Raw genomic sequence first — 15,678 nt, 5'->3', positions numbered from 1 at the left:
TTACCTTGAAATTTTCTGCTGGAGCAATTTCTAAGTTAGCACTTTTCAATTCCAAACCACTCTTATTAGAAACTGACCAGACTATGAATAAACAATCATCTTTCCAAATTTTGTAAGAAGACACTGATATGGTCTCATTATGACAGACCTCCACAAGCTCTGAATGCATGTGTTCAGAAGTTTCTTCCAGCAAAGAAGAAGCTAAAGAGGTTTCAGGAGCAACTGAGGGTGCGGTGGACTGAGAAGGGTGAAAACCTTCCATATTGTTATCAGTAAACAAGGAAGGTGAAGAAGACAGCTTGCAATTGGAGAGTTTCTCAACTGAGGGCAGTTCTGTGAGTGACTCGGAATCCAAAAGTTCAGAGTTGAGAGAAAATTTATTTAATTCTTTGTCTCCTCTATCCTGTAAAGCATCCAAGTAATAATCATCTTCATAAGTTGCATTTGACGAAGAACTAAAATAAGAACAGGTCATACTATGAGCACTGGTTGTTTCTCCACTTTTGGTTTCCTTGACTTTTGGTTTCCTTCTGAATTTGTGAGATACTGTATCTGCTTTTCCTAGCTGTAAAAATAAAACATAATAATAATATTTAAAAACCCATTCTACCAGTCATGAGTTTTAAACATTTTTCTATAATTTCAAATGAGCAATTTACTAACTTAAGATTCTATCTATAAAGCATAGATTAACAAAAGAATCAGAGATGAATAAAATGTTAAGCCCTAAAATTCTGACAGCTACCTCACTTTGAACTATTAGCTAAATCTTATTATTAAAAACACATAAAATTAAAAAAAGAAAGTCAAAAAGTCATTTGTGAACAATTCTAAAAACTTGTTCAATTTCAGAATGCTAGAGTACAGATTGCACAAATTAAAAACAGCGAGGGGCACCTGGGTGGCTCAGTTGGTTGGGTGTCTGACTTGATTTTGGCTCAGGTCATAATCTCGGGGTCATGGGATTGAGCCCCGCATTGGCTCTGTGCTGAGCTCAGAGTCTGCTTGAGATTCTCTCCCTCTCTCTCTACCCCTCCCCCACTGCTTGTGCACACTCTCTCTAAAAAAATAAAAATAGGGCGCCTGGGTGGCTCAGTTGGTTAAGCCTTCAGCTCAGGTCATGATCCCAGGGTCCTGGGATCAAGCCCCACATCGGGCTCCCTGCTCAGTGGGGAGCTTGTTTCTCTCTCTCCTGTCCCTGCCACTCCCCCTGCTCTGTTCTATCAAATAAATAAAATCTTTTAAAAATAATAAGAATAAAAAGCAGTAAAATTTTTTAAAAATAAAATTAAATAAATGAATGAATGAATAAAAACAGTGAGAAACCTAGCCATTTTTTGAGTTTCCAGAGTTGTCCTGTAAAAGAGAAGATACCTTCAAATACAGGGATGGCTCAAACTCTGGTTTGGTAGTCTATAATAGCCATGATTTCAAGGCCCACAAGTCAATAAACAGAGAAGAAAAACTGATTTTACCTCAAGAACCAACTGGCAATGGCTGGCACAAACAGCAGTCAAGAACTCTATCAGTGACTAGTGATGTTTCCTACAAACTCAGGAAATGGAAATGGCAAATCTGCCATCATTGAACCAACAGCCCTGGGGAACGGTACGCAAAGAGTGGAGTGATGGCTCACAGCTCCCCCTTGCCCTTCACAGTCCTATCTGGAATCAGTGCAGCAGACTGGCACTACTCTAAATCCACGTCTCCACCCTCCTTGGGGCAGTGTGGCTGCCATTCACATGATTCTAGTTAACCAGAATTCTAGTTCCTCTTCCATACCCTTTCATTCCCTCAAGTCTCAATACCTCTTCCAACTCACAGCAGATTAGTGTGTCTCCTATCTCTCAATTTAGAAGCCATCAAACAAGAATTAAAATTTTATTAACACAAAAATGAAAACGAGTAGTGGGTGAAGGCCTTCCATTTTCAAGTAGCTTTGGGACTTGAATTAGACATATATTAGACTGTTCAGTATTGTTCCTCAGGTCACTGATGCTCTGAGGGTTTTCATTTGTTTTTTGTTTTCTCTTTTCTGTGTTTCATTTTGGGTAGTTTCGATACTTTATCTTCAAGTTTAATAATTTTTTTCTTCTGTACTGTCTATTCTGCTGTTAGAAGCTACACAAGCCATAAGATACTAGAATGACATCTTTGCTAAAATATTTAAAGAAAAGAAACAGTCAACCCAGACTTCAGAGAAAATAACTTTTAAAAATAAAGGTAAAAGAGAAAGGAAAACCAAGAAACACACTTTTAACTACAGAGAACAAACTAAGGGTTACCAGAGGGGAAGGCATGGGGGGATGGGTTAAACAGATGCTGTGGATTAAGGAGGGCAATTGTAGTGATGAGCACCAGGTGTTGTATTAAGTATTAAATCACTAAATTCTACACCTGAAACTAATATTACACTGTAGGTTAACTTACTAGAATTTAGATAAAATCTTAAAAAAATAAAAATGAAGATAAAGTAGAAGGCAAAGATGAGGGGGGGGAAAGCCTTGATCCTTAAAGTGAATTATGTAAAAAAATTAACTCAAAAAGGATTTAGTATACCTCAAATGGAAAAACAACCCCATTACATTTCTGATATCAAGCACACCACAAAAAAACAAACAAAAAACAAAAAAACCCAAACAACAACAACAACAACAAAAAATTCCTGATAATTAATTTGTCATACTGAATGTTTTCTTGAGAAAGACTGTTTAACTGAAAGCTTTGCACTTTGTTGAGGGGGCAGGAACCCTTCAATACCAGCCATGGGATTCACAAATCAGGGCTCCATAAGCCTGGGTGCACTCTGACCACTGACTACTTGCCCAGCGGTGCCAGGGCATTCACGAGTGCTCTTACCACAGCCAGCTGGAACACCTTAAAGGCCCAAGATGATAAGTCACTTTGCTGCTGAAATGCAAATGCTAAGACAGCATTAAAATACATTACTTATTAATACATCCAGATTGAATTTTTTTTTTCCTTAGGAGGGAATATCAAGTCTGATAGAAATGGGGTCTAGAAAAGAGAGAGAAAACAGGCAAAGAGTATAGGGATAGAGAGAAAAATCCACCAAGGGAGAAGGAAGATGAAAGAACTGGAATGATGTAAAACTGAAGAAAATGTAGCTCTAATCACAATTTTCTACCAGGTAGGTCCATCAGTCCGCCAAATGGAAAATTACATGGAATTCTCAGATGCTCAAAAATAGCACCTGCCCTTCACTCCAATTTTTCATTCTTTTACTATGATAATAATATATCAGCATAAAAAGTTTTGAAAATCATCATAATCATAATGCCTGAGTGTAATTTTCATTTTGTGTAATTCCTTTCAGTCTCAACACACTTTTATCTTAACAGTTATAAACAAAGTGTAAATAAAGCTTTATATTCTGCCTTTTTGTTTAATATATCACATGTATTTTTTTATTTTACAATGCAGTATTTACCATTTTTAATGGCTGAGTAATATTCTAAGCTAATATAATTTATGTACCCATTCTCCTACTATTAGACATCTAAATTGATTCCTATTTTTTACTATTAAAAATACAATTTTGAGAAGTACTTTTTCCATAGACATACCCATATTGTTGAACTACTATTATCGCCAATACTTCCATCGAACCCCCTTCCCACTGAGAACTGTCCTATCCCCCATGGGAGTAATACCTGTGGTCATATTTGTAAATTTATTTGGACCCCGACCCTTGCCCCAGCTGGCTGAGCTACAGAAAACACCTGACTCAAGCTAAACCAATTAGAATTTCTCTTTCAGGAATATAAAAAGCGTGTCACTGATGGCTCTGGAGCTGGGGAAGCCATTTCCCGTGTGTATGGAAGCCGAGAGCTTCTGTAGAGCCAGTTTTTTGGTACAAGACAGGGACACAGATTCCCAGAGGACTATAATGGACTACTTACCAAATTGATTGTACTTTCTGATCCTAGCCCAACAAATAATGATGATGCCAGCAGCTGCTTTTCCTTCTCCTCTTTAGATTGGGTAAGGACTTGACACTGATCCTTTTTTGTTACAGCTTGGTCTACATTCTCCATTATTATACTCTCTTGAGGAACAGGCGGAGCTTCAGTTTCATCCCCAGTTTTGCCTTCCTTCTTGGGAAGATAACCCTCTTTCCCCCACAATTTCTTTATACCTTCCAGCTTCAAGCTATTTGTCCTAAGGAGATTAAGAATGAAATCAAGTCAACTTAAATAACTGCTGAAGAGTTACTTTCTCGAGGCATTTTTTAAAACACATCATTGCCATGGCCTCTTAAAAACAGCTTTCAGGGAGACCTGGGTGGTTCAGTCGGTTAGGCATCCAACTCTTGATTTCGGCTCAGGTCACGATCTCAGGGTTGTGAGATCAAGCCCTGCATCAGGCTTTGCACTGGGCATGAAGTCTTCTTGGGATTCTCTCCCTCTGCTCCCACCCCCTGCTCACACGCTCTCTCTCAATCCTCTCTCTCTCCCCGCCAAATAAATAAATATATACATACATACAGCTTTTATACTGTACTCCATATGTCAGGAAGTAAAATGTAGATTTTATTTTAGCTTCAGCCAATGCCCCCTAACCCCCCAGCTAAAGGATTGAAGGCAAAAGAACTCTAGATTTAGTTAAAAATTTCAGATCACTTGATTTTCATTTTACTGTTTGAATAAAGTTATCCAAAAACAGAACTACTATAAATTAGTTCCTTTCCTCCACTGACTTTTCAAAAATACCTCTAATGCTGATGAGTTAAAGATCAGAAATGACTCTTAAGTTTCTTAGCCATAGTCACCCAATGAAGGAACTGACCCTACATAAATTCATTAAATAAAATCCTGTTGAAAGCAAAAAATCATTCAAATCCATTCCTATCCAAAAAGTTTTCTTAATGTGAACACTAGATACATTTTCAACTATTATAAGTGTACTTTTATTAAAATGAAATGAGGTTTGATCTATAAAAGAAAAAAGAGTTTTGGAAAAAGCATGTAGATGAGTTTTTTTATGCTCGAACTGAAGAAGAACTAAAAGTAGTGATTAGAATTTGAACTCACCTCCTACTGTGTCAAAAGTTACAGCTGTGAATAATCCCAAGTGCAGGCTGAAACAGCCAAAGATTACCTTTATTGTTTTCATATAAGAACTATGTGTCCATTGCACTTGGCTCATTTAAGCATCACTGTCATTGTCCAAAACAGCATTTTAAAATTTGTACCACAAGATAACCAGATCATGAAATGAATCTAAAAGAAAAACTCAGAAATATCTTTACTGGTTATTAGTCCCTTCTAATTTGTTGGAATCACGATCAATTTAATTTTCTATACTATGCCAGAAACAGACAGGTGGTTACACTTCATACTGAGTGAAGAACTAATGCTATTAAATACTAATTGGCTGAAAGAAAATCTGAATGTTAATAAAGAATGCCCTAGAGGGAATTAGTACAATCCTCCTCAATGAATTTTACTGCCGACTGTTCCTTTACAAATATCTTGATTTCTCCCTTTCTTTCAGGCATCCAAAATAGCCTTCTAAAAAAGTTTTTTTTTTAGAAAAAATAAAACTATTAGTTATCCATCAGACCTCTTAGAAGAAAACCAGGTGTTCTTGCATGAGCAGATCCAAAAGTGGTCACAGGAAGATGCCCCCCAGCATCTCTAGGATGCTCAACAGCAGCAACTCAAAGGGATTCATAAATGCCCACAGTGTTTCTGTAACCCTGTTTATCAAAACATATCCTTTAATTAAGAAGAAAAAGGGCAACTCCCCAAGTTTTACTAATAAGTAATTAAATATCAGTTAACAAGTTAAGTGTGGTGGACCCTGAGATGCTCCATCCAGATCATCCTTCAATAAAGGACTTGTTGCCCCAATTGTTGGGAGTACAGCCCTCTCTGGGATTGCCTTGGCCGCAGAGGGACACCTTGCCTGAGACCATACCTCTCCCTGGGCAGCCCATACCCAGTGACTGATGAACAGAAGTACAGAGTCCTGGCCACCCATGTGGACCCAACTCAGGACAACTCTGAAGGGCCACTCTAACTTCCGAGCTCCCCATGGGGTCAGCAGAGACTGCTGTTAGACTGCATTGCACCTTAACTTTTTCCTCTGCCCAAACCTGCTTCTTTCTCCTTCCTTCCACAGGTGGTCATCACAAGGGCACTCCTTAATATTCTGCATGCTAAATCCATCATGAGGGGCGCCTGGGTGGCACAGCGGTTAAGCATCTGCCTTCGGCTCAGAGCGTGATCCCGGCGTTATGGGATCGAGCCCCACATCAGGCTCCTCCACTATGAGCCTGCTTCTTCCTCTCCCACTCCCCCTGCTTGTGTTCCCTCTCTCGCTGGCTGTCTCTATCCTGTCGAATAAATAAATAAAATCTTAAAAAAAAAAAATAAAAATTAAAAATAAATAAATAAATCCATCATGGAATGCACTTCCCAGGGAATCCAATCCACAACAGGCAAAATAGGAAAGGAGAGGAAAAATAAGACTGAAAGGAGCTTTAAGCTACTTTAAAAATTTTTCTGGCATATTTCAATTGCATACATGCCTATTATCAACATAAATTCTTTCTGTCATGGATTATATATCGGCAGCCTAAAAAGCAGGAAAAATAAACAAGAGCACAAAATATGCTTCTTTATGATATGAAACATACTTTTTTTTTTTAACATGAGTCATCTTTGCCTGGGTTTTGACAACAATGTAACTCGTGGTTTTACGTGTTATACCTTTGTATTGTTTTTAATCAGATCATTCAAAGACAGATGTAAATTCTGGCCAAGCTAACCTTCAAAAAACTAGGGATACACTTTAATTCAGCTCTAGGAATTCCCTTTTGAGATAGCCCCCAAATAGGGCCTAAGGTAAGAAATTCTAAATTGGGCTTGCTACTACTTTATTCTCAGCTCGCCAGAGATTGCAGAAGAGTGACAGTCTGCTCTGTAAAGCTGATTTGCCTTGTCAATTACCACATAGGTTCCCAATTCTGAAATCAGGCGTGAGCTGTGGTCCTCTTCGGAAAGAAATTTTAAATTCATCCCTCATGTTCCATTTCATGGTAACACAGCATATGTATTATTCCTTAGCAGCTCTGCCAAATGTCATTTCTCTCAGAGCAGTACGTGTATATGTATAGGACTTACAAGGATCGTCAAGTCCCCCAGATCTTAGTTCAGTACTAAACAAACAGATGCTGTCACCTGTTGTGCATGTAAAAGAGACCTAGTTTCCTCCCTGTGTTTAGAGGGTTCCTGTCCTCTCCTTCCCTTGTCCCGCTGTTCTGTTTGGGGCACTCTCCATTCACCTCTACATTCAAATGCTCACAAATCATATCTGTTCCCCATACTTGGAATACCAAAATTAAATGTCTGGGAAAGAAAAAGGTGTCAACAGAGCAGGAAAAAAGGCTAAGAAAGAGAACTTCATTCAGCATATCATCCTATATTCCTCATCATCTATGTGTCATTCTTCTGGTATATATTCTTCCAACCATCGTGCTGGAAGACTGACAAATGCAGAGACGAACATAAAATAAAGTGAGTGACTCCATAATGAACCTATGAGGACTCAAAATTCAAATGTCATCTTTCAAAGTTGCCACCTTTGAGATTTTATTTCATTTATTCCAACAAAGCTACCATTATTCAAAACATTTTTTAATAAGCACTGAATAATATATGGAGCTGGTGAATCACTATATTGTACACCGGAAACTAACGTAACACTGCATGTTAACTACACTGTGATAAAATTTTTAAAAAGTTTTTTTTAACTCTTTTAGAAGCTCCTTCACAAACAAGGAAGCCATTTTCATTACTTTATGTCACATCAATAACCAAAGTTACCCAGAATGATCACTAATTTCATTTGGTTAACTCAGCTTCTGGATATTGATAATGATGGCAATGACAATTAGTATTAATAGTAGCAGCTACCATGTATCAATCACTTATTATGCACTGGATTTTATGAGGCACTTTATATATATTATCTCACTTTTTTAACTTAGTCACATTTCTAAAATTTACTTCTATTTCCAAAATAAAAATCTACCTAAAAAGACTGAAGATTTGGCTCCACAGAAGACATTTAGATAAATGTATCACCAATTTTCATGGTGGCAGGAAAGCAGCTCCAGAGGTATTTTGAGCAAAGTATACAGCTTACTTAAATGAAGTCAGTCATCTTATTTTATGTTCATCTCTGTACTGCCAATCTTCCAATGAAATGGTTGTAAGAAGATTATGGGGAATGTAGAATGATATGCTGAATACTCACCTGTGTATAAAAGTTCTCACACACTTCTTTAAAAAAATGTGTGTGTAAACATATGTGTATGTCAAATATATGTATAAATGTGTGTATAACACACATACAGACATACATACACATACATACACGCAATACACAGTAATAACACACACATCATTATTATGTGTAAAGCCTATATATATTACTGTCTTGGAAGTAAGCAAGCTCTCTACAAGTTCTCTTGTACAACATCGACACCTTGAAAGCAATAAACAGAAACAACTGAAACAACAGACCATGCAGAATTCAGCTTTAAGGGACGCTTCTACATTTAAACACATTTAAATACTCCTATGCTCTCAATTTTAATACGAAAGGAACTTACTCTTTCAGCCCAGTCTCTGCACTATTCCCAGATATATCTGAACCAAGAGAAATGCCAGCAGGAGACTGTCGTCCAGTGAAGCCAGATGAAGAAAAGGAGAGTCCATATGGTTCAAAATTGAGAACTAGAATTTTAAAACAATAACAGAAGTTCATACTTAAAACAAAGCAAAAGTTAGGGGGGAAAAGCAGAAATTATCAAAGTTACCATTCACTACTGAAATAAAATAACTGAAGGTTAGAATCCAATGAAAACTTTTATTTTTTTATTTTATTTTTTTAAGTAACCTCTACACCCAACATGGGGCTCAAATCTACAACCACAAGATGAAGAGCTGCATGCTCCACCAGCTGAGCCAGCCAGACACCCTTCCAATGACACTTTTTAAGCTGGAAGGGTCTCTGAGATGATCTAATCAAATAATTCTAGTAATAATAATAAAGTAGCTATGATTTATCGAATGTCTATACCATTTGCATGCTATTAGTTGATCAAAGACAACGGTACTTCACTTTTATCTTTTCACCACCCTTAGAAGCTAAAGTAATATCCAATTAGGAAAGACAACTGATAAACCAGGTCACTGAAAAGTGGCTGCTCCCAGACAAAAATGTTTAATGAGCTATGAATGAAGACAGAACCATGCTTTTGTTTAACAAAATGCTCTTACGCACATTCCTATACTGAATGGACTAATGGAGCCCTCAATGTGAAATTTCCCTTACTAAAAAGAATACGGTTTACTCAGGTTCAGATTCCTTTGAATCTGTATTCCCAAATGAATTCAATCAAGAGCCATAAAAATTCATATTGTTATTATGGTGGAGCAGATGTCAATATCCATTCTCCTCCTTTAAGTAACAGAACCCTCGCTTCTTAGCTAGGTACATCGCCACCCAGAAAAGAAATGACATTTCCAGACTCCTCTGCCATGTGCTTGAGCACTGGCCAACGAAATTACGTACACATTCTGTGCACAACTTCCGGGAGGATCTTCCTGGAAGAAAAAAACATCTTTCTTCTCTCCCTTCCTCCTTTACATTCATGAAGGCATCATCAATCCTTGGCTGCCTACTTCTGGAATTTCTTTAACGGAAAAGAGCAGTAATCTTCTACCTTGTATAAGGCTACATTGTGTTTGTTTTCTAATATGCTATGTAGCTATACCTAATCCTAATGGGCATATTTTTATCTTTCTGGACTATCTGGATTACAATACAAGGGACCTTCTTAAATCATAAGAAGTGCCTTATAAAATATAAATGTGAACTTCTCTAATTATTATCTTAGAGAAACTGCAGCAGAGTTTAACATGAACTTACAAAAGATCACAAAAATAGGAAAAATGATAGAGCCAGATAAGAAATCAGATACCCTGGTTCTAGAGGTCCACTCTCAAGTATTCTATTATATTGTCTCCTCCAGAAACAGCACCTAATCTAAAGAGAACTAAATACATTAGTTTAGGATAGAATAAATAAATTCTATATCTAAAAGAATGATATAGAAGAGAAATCGACATGCAGTAGAAAAAAAAATAGGCTCATTAATAACCAGGAGAACTGAGTTCTTGATATACATCGGGTATGAACTGGGTACATGAACTAGACTTTAACTTCTCTGTCTGTAAAGTGAAGAGTCTGGGCTAAACAGTTTCCAGATGCTGACGGGATAACCAGGATCAAGCTGACTTTGTAGAATCTCCCACATAGAGCCAAGCTTTCATAGATTCACAAACAAAAGACACAGCAGTAGGGCTCAAAAATCTGTATCATTTTTTAAAACTCTCTGTGATTCTGATTCATAATCATGTTTGGAAATCACTTCTCTAAAGACAATTATCATATCGTTTCACTCATATGCAGAACATAAGGAACAGCGCAGAGGACCACAGGGGAAGGGTGGGAAAACTGAACGGGAAGAAATCAGAGAGGGAGACAAACCATGAGAGACTCTGGACTCCGGGAACCAAACTGAGGGTTACAGAAGAGACGGGAGTGGGGTGATGGGTATTAAGGAGGGCACGTGTGGTGATGAGCACTCAGTATTATATGAAACTAATGGATCACTGAACACTACATCAAAAACTAATGATGTACTATATGCTGGCTAATTAAACAATAAAAAAAAAAAGAAATCACTTCTCTAAATCCTTCCAAGGTCTTTTTCAACTAGAAAATCCTCCCATCGTAAACTTTTCAATCATGTAGTTTAACTTTCTGTGCCATTCTGACCTCTTTAGTAGCATCTGTGACAGTTATCAAGCCTCTGCGTTAACAAAGCAGCGATGAAGAGTTCAAGAAATGCTTCCTATGCACAAGCAAAATCAGAGTTTAAGCCAAAGATCAAGTAAAGATAAGAGTTTAAGCAAAGAGCAGAAAGAATTCAAAATCAGAGGTAGAGTTTAAGAGTGGAGAGAAAAAAAAATTGACATAGAAGGGGACAGCATCTGGAGACAGATAAAATTCCAAACCTGAGACAACAGAATTAAGCACTGTCATCTAAGGAAGGCCTGGAAAGGCTCGAGGCTGAGAATGAACTTCAAATCACATTATTTTCATTCTTCAATGAAAATTTCCCAAGATCTTTACAGAGGTGAATGACAGGGCCAAAGATTTTTTAAAAGTTAACTAGACATGTAAGAGTTCATGTGCGTGTGGGGAGCAGGAAGAAAATAACAGTATGCAGAAAGAGTCAGAAGAAGGCAATAGATGGCTGAATTGAAATTTATATTTTTTTGGTGTCATTTTAAGATAAACCAGTTGGTTGTACTCATATGCCTACCACAGAGCTTGGAAAGTACTCAACAAAATCATGAGATTATGAATGGGGAGAAAAAGAGCTTTCAGCATTGAACTTCTCAGTATTACCATTCTGAACTCCTACAAAGATAATATTCAGTGGTCTTCTATTTACTCATATGCATACTTCCCATCCACCATCCAAACATCTCAATGATTTCCTCTTTACCAAAATCATGACAGGCATCTTTCCCTGACAGGCTACATTTCTGAAATTTAAGTTATTCTTTCTTTTCTTAGCTGTTTCTAACTTTACTGACCAGATATTTTGCTGGAGGGAAGCATTCTAACACAGTTTATATAAGACTGCTTAGAATGAAAATGAAACTCACTAGTCCATGGTAACCAGATTTTTTTTTCAAACTTCTCCACAGACATGCTCGCGTGAATATCTATCAGCTCTCTATCACAGTGACCCAACATGATAATTCCACCTTCGAGTTCTTTCAAAATTCCAGAATGGCACTTATATATATATGGAGCCTAAGACTTTGGGAATATCTCTGGGCCAACTTCTTTTTTCTGGGTATCCAAAGACCTAATCAGGGTAAACAAGTCACAGGCAGATTTAAAGAAAGATGATAAAAGTAAATATCCTCAGTTATTTACATTACATGACTATAGTACCAATTGCATAAAAAAATGATTCCCTATAATTTAGCTTGTTACGGACCTACAAAAAATTACCTTTTTCCTGAGAAAGCTTTTCCTCCTGCCGTTGGTGGTGAGGTTTGTAAGGTGCTGCCCCCTGACTAAGTTCTTCAGCCACAAAACCATCCAGAAAAGATAAAGAAGCATCTACCTATATTAAAGTGAAGCAAAAATTAGAAATTAAAAAATTTACCCTAAACAGTAGACTGTACACTCACATAACTAATTCTGACTTTTTATTAACATACAATGAATTATTTGTTTCAGGGATACAGGTCTGTGATTCATCAGTCTTACACAAAACACAGTGCTCACCATAACTAATTTTAATCCATATGTCCTAAAAATAATTTTTAACTTCAATTCTGAAAGGGCTACCAGTGCTACCAAACTCTCTAACTTTCTAAAACATCTATATTCAAATCACTTAGCTATGAATGTAACAATGTAGGTCATCTGCAGTTGTGATCAATTTCACTGCACTGCAGAATAAACTGAGCATCCAGTATGTTAGAGCATCATATGTTAGGTGCTATGACTGAGACAAAGACAGTTCCCGCCTTCATGAGAATTGTAACCTACTAGAGAAGACACCGACACCAGGAGCTGCAGGGTCTGTATGAGTTTGCTGCTGGAGGCTAAAAATAAGGTGTTGCCAAGGCTAGTTCCTTCTGGAGACTCCAAGGGAGAGTAAGTTCCTTATCTCTTTCACTTTCGGAAGGCACCACCATTCCTTGGCTTGTGGCCATATCTCTCTGATCTCTGCTTCTATTGTTCGTTGGCTTTCTCCTCTCTGACTCTTTCCTCACTTTTATAAGAACTCTTGTGATCATGCCTCTGGACAATCCAAGATAATCTCCTCATCACAAATCCTTAACTTAATCACATCTACAAAGTCCTTGTTACCAGGTAAGGTTCCAGGGATTAAGGTGCATACAACACCCATGCGGAGGTCATTATTCAGACCCACAGTGACTTTCCTGTTCTCTTCTACCTGAAAATGCTTTTTCACAAATCTATGGAAAATTACTTAATTTCAGCAGGAATAGAAAGGTATGAGAGAACTGATTAAATGAAAAGAAATAAGTGATGAAGAAAGAGTAAGGGGAAAAGGAGAAAAGAAAAAGTGAACAAAGAGTGAGATCTACACAAAAAGACATGGCAGTGGTAGCTTCAGGTTTGCTTCTCCTGCTTTAGCCAAGTGTATGCTAACAGCTCAGATAATTAGAAGAACAGGTGAATCTCAAAGAGTTAAGTGGCACATCACACTCTGAACCTACAAAGGTTTAGTTTCATTAAGATTCTCACAAAATGAAGCTATGTCATCATCACTTTCTTCTACTAGAGGAAAGAGGAAATAGGTTACTTCCTAGTTTAATAATGTGTATAGCATATTTATTCACCATGTCAATGAATGTCTCAGGAATGCCTACCAAATACGAAAGCAAGGCCTCTGCCCTTGAGGAGCTATCTGTAAGAACCAATGAACAAAGGTTTAAAATGAATACAAGCCATGAAAATCTGAGTCAGAATTAATAGGAATGCTACCCCTCCTCTCTTCTTTCTCAACAATATGACATCTGACAAATAAAAATTTGTACAAATCTGGCTTCCTTTTGGCAATTTCCTAATTCATGCCAGTCTGGGGGAGAGACCGGTATACACTCAGAGGGTGGGTAGTAACTGAGCCCATTAGGTTAAAAAGGGTGGTGGCTAAAAGTTAGGTGGGAGAAGGAAAGGTGGGTAATCAGGTTCCAAAGTGGGAAAGAAGTTTGATACCAGGTAGACAAAATGCAACAGTATTATTTACATTCTCAAAGAAAACACAGTAATAATTAAATGACATATTAGAGAAGTTCAAAGGAAACTAAAAATGTTTAATTCTTGAATTACCGTATTTGTTAAAAGAGACTGTCACAAGATATAAATGCCTTCACTGCAGTTCTCCAAAAGAGACACTCCTCTATTCCCGACTATTTAGGGTCGCTACTGACCTAGACCTTGCAAATTCTCTCATACTAATGTGAGAAAAGCTCCAACCTTCATCTTTAACGTTATGGAAACTATATTTTGATATATTCCAGATACATCACAAATGCAAGAACTATTCTGTTTATAGACAATGCGATTTTTACAAAGCTAAAATACAGATGCCTTACCACCATGTCTTCACAGCTCTTATCAACTGGAAGCAAGCTCTTCATAAGTTCCACATTCTCACGTAAGTGTTTTAATTCAAACGCATGCTGTCTCATACAAGTATCCAAAGATATGGTGAATTCCTGGATTAATCTCTCAACTATGTTAGAAGAGTGTGCTTGGGATGTCAACTTGGTAACAGCAGCGATTAACCAGGCTTTTGTTTCTGAAGAAACCGAGTCATTCATAAGTAACTTGTAGAGCTTGGTTAGAACTTCCTCTGGTGTGTCCTTATCTAAGAGGTAGTAATACTCCCCTAACACCTATGAGTAAAACAAAGAGATGTTTATATAGAAATATCAAGTTACACAGCAAATTGTACTCAGAAATCCAAACAAAGCAGCTACTGCTGGAGTCAATTTACTCTAGATTAAACATACTCTAATGGCGAATTATTAGATAAGGATAAAATTACACATTTTAGGTTCAAAATTACATAAGAATTGGAACTCGATACAAAAAGGTTTTCCACATCTTTATCATTAACAATATATAAAGCAGCATACCTTTACAAGTTCGCTTTCTTCTGAACTTCAGGTTTGGTTATTGCTTTTTACAAGCATGTCCACATTCTGCTACTGATTTTGCAATAAGCACTTAAACCAGGGGTTCTCACATGCTAATATGCATGAGAGACACCCGCGGTATTTCATAAAAATACAGATTTCTAGGTTCTACCTCCAGATATTCTGAGTTAGTATGTCCGTGGTGGGGCTCTACAATACACGTTCTGAACCAGCATCAGCTGAGTCTGATGTACACGATCCATGGAAGAACCTCGGAGGAACACTGATCTGTGTTACATATCTTTTCCTTACATTTAACTTATTTAGGTGATACATAATCCTACGGGCCTAAGAAACATTAATAAACTGATAATTCATGGAGTGTGAGATCTTTCCTAAGTGCTACTTATGGAGTGTTTTCATGTCTTTGGCGTAACATTGGCATCAGCAGGGAAAAAAAAGGGGGGGGTGAGGTGACAGGCAAGGAAAAATTAATAGCTAGTAACAAGAACAGGAGGAAAAATAAACAGAACTAAACAAGTTCAATTTTTAAAGTAGCAAGAAAATTTTTGGTGTGGCTTAATAAGATGGAAGATAGCTCTAGAAAAGCCAGTAATCGCAATCCCAGTTCAAAAATTAATGGGAAGATGGAGTAGATGCATTTTCCCCTATTCTTCCCAATAAGTACACCTAAAACCCCTTGATGTTATATATGAAGCACACATAAAAAGACACTGATAGATGGAGAGAAGAAGGCTGACTGCTAAGGACACTGGGACAGTACAGCGGGTTATCTGCTGCCTCATACACCCCAGACTGGGTACTGGTAAGCCAGCAACCTGGAAACACCAAAGGGCACAGACAAACCAGCCCCAAG

At 37.5% G+C, this 15,678-nt stretch overlaps 1 protein-coding gene across 2 annotated transcripts in view; it reads right to left on the bottom strand.

Moving 5' to 3' along the window:
- AP4E1 (adaptor related protein complex 4 subunit epsilon 1) overlaps positions 1-15,678 on the bottom strand; it is a 66,915-nt gene that overhangs the window by 17,540 nt on the left and 33,697 nt on the right. For both annotated transcript variants that reach the window (XM_057306322.1, XM_026518468.4), the window contains exons 14-18: positions 14,256-14,558; positions 12,133-12,247; positions 8,645-8,768; positions 3,924-4,182; positions 5-565 (exon numbers count right to left, since the gene is read on the bottom strand). In XM_057306322.1, coding sequence (XP_057162305.1) covers positions 5-565; positions 3,924-4,182; positions 8,645-8,768; positions 12,133-12,247; positions 14,256-14,558 — 1,362 coding nt within the window. The remainder of the gene's footprint in view (positions 1-4; positions 566-3,923; positions 4,183-8,644; positions 8,769-12,132; positions 12,248-14,255; positions 14,559-15,678) is intronic.

This window comes from Ursus arctos, unplaced genomic scaffold (assembly GCF_023065955.2).
Source record: "Ursus arctos isolate Adak ecotype North America unplaced genomic scaffold, UrsArc2.0 scaffold_36, whole genome shotgun sequence".
Taxonomy (NCBI): Eukaryota; Metazoa; Chordata; class Mammalia; order Carnivora; family Ursidae; genus Ursus; species Ursus arctos.
This window is presented reverse-complemented; position numbering and strand designations above follow the sequence as displayed.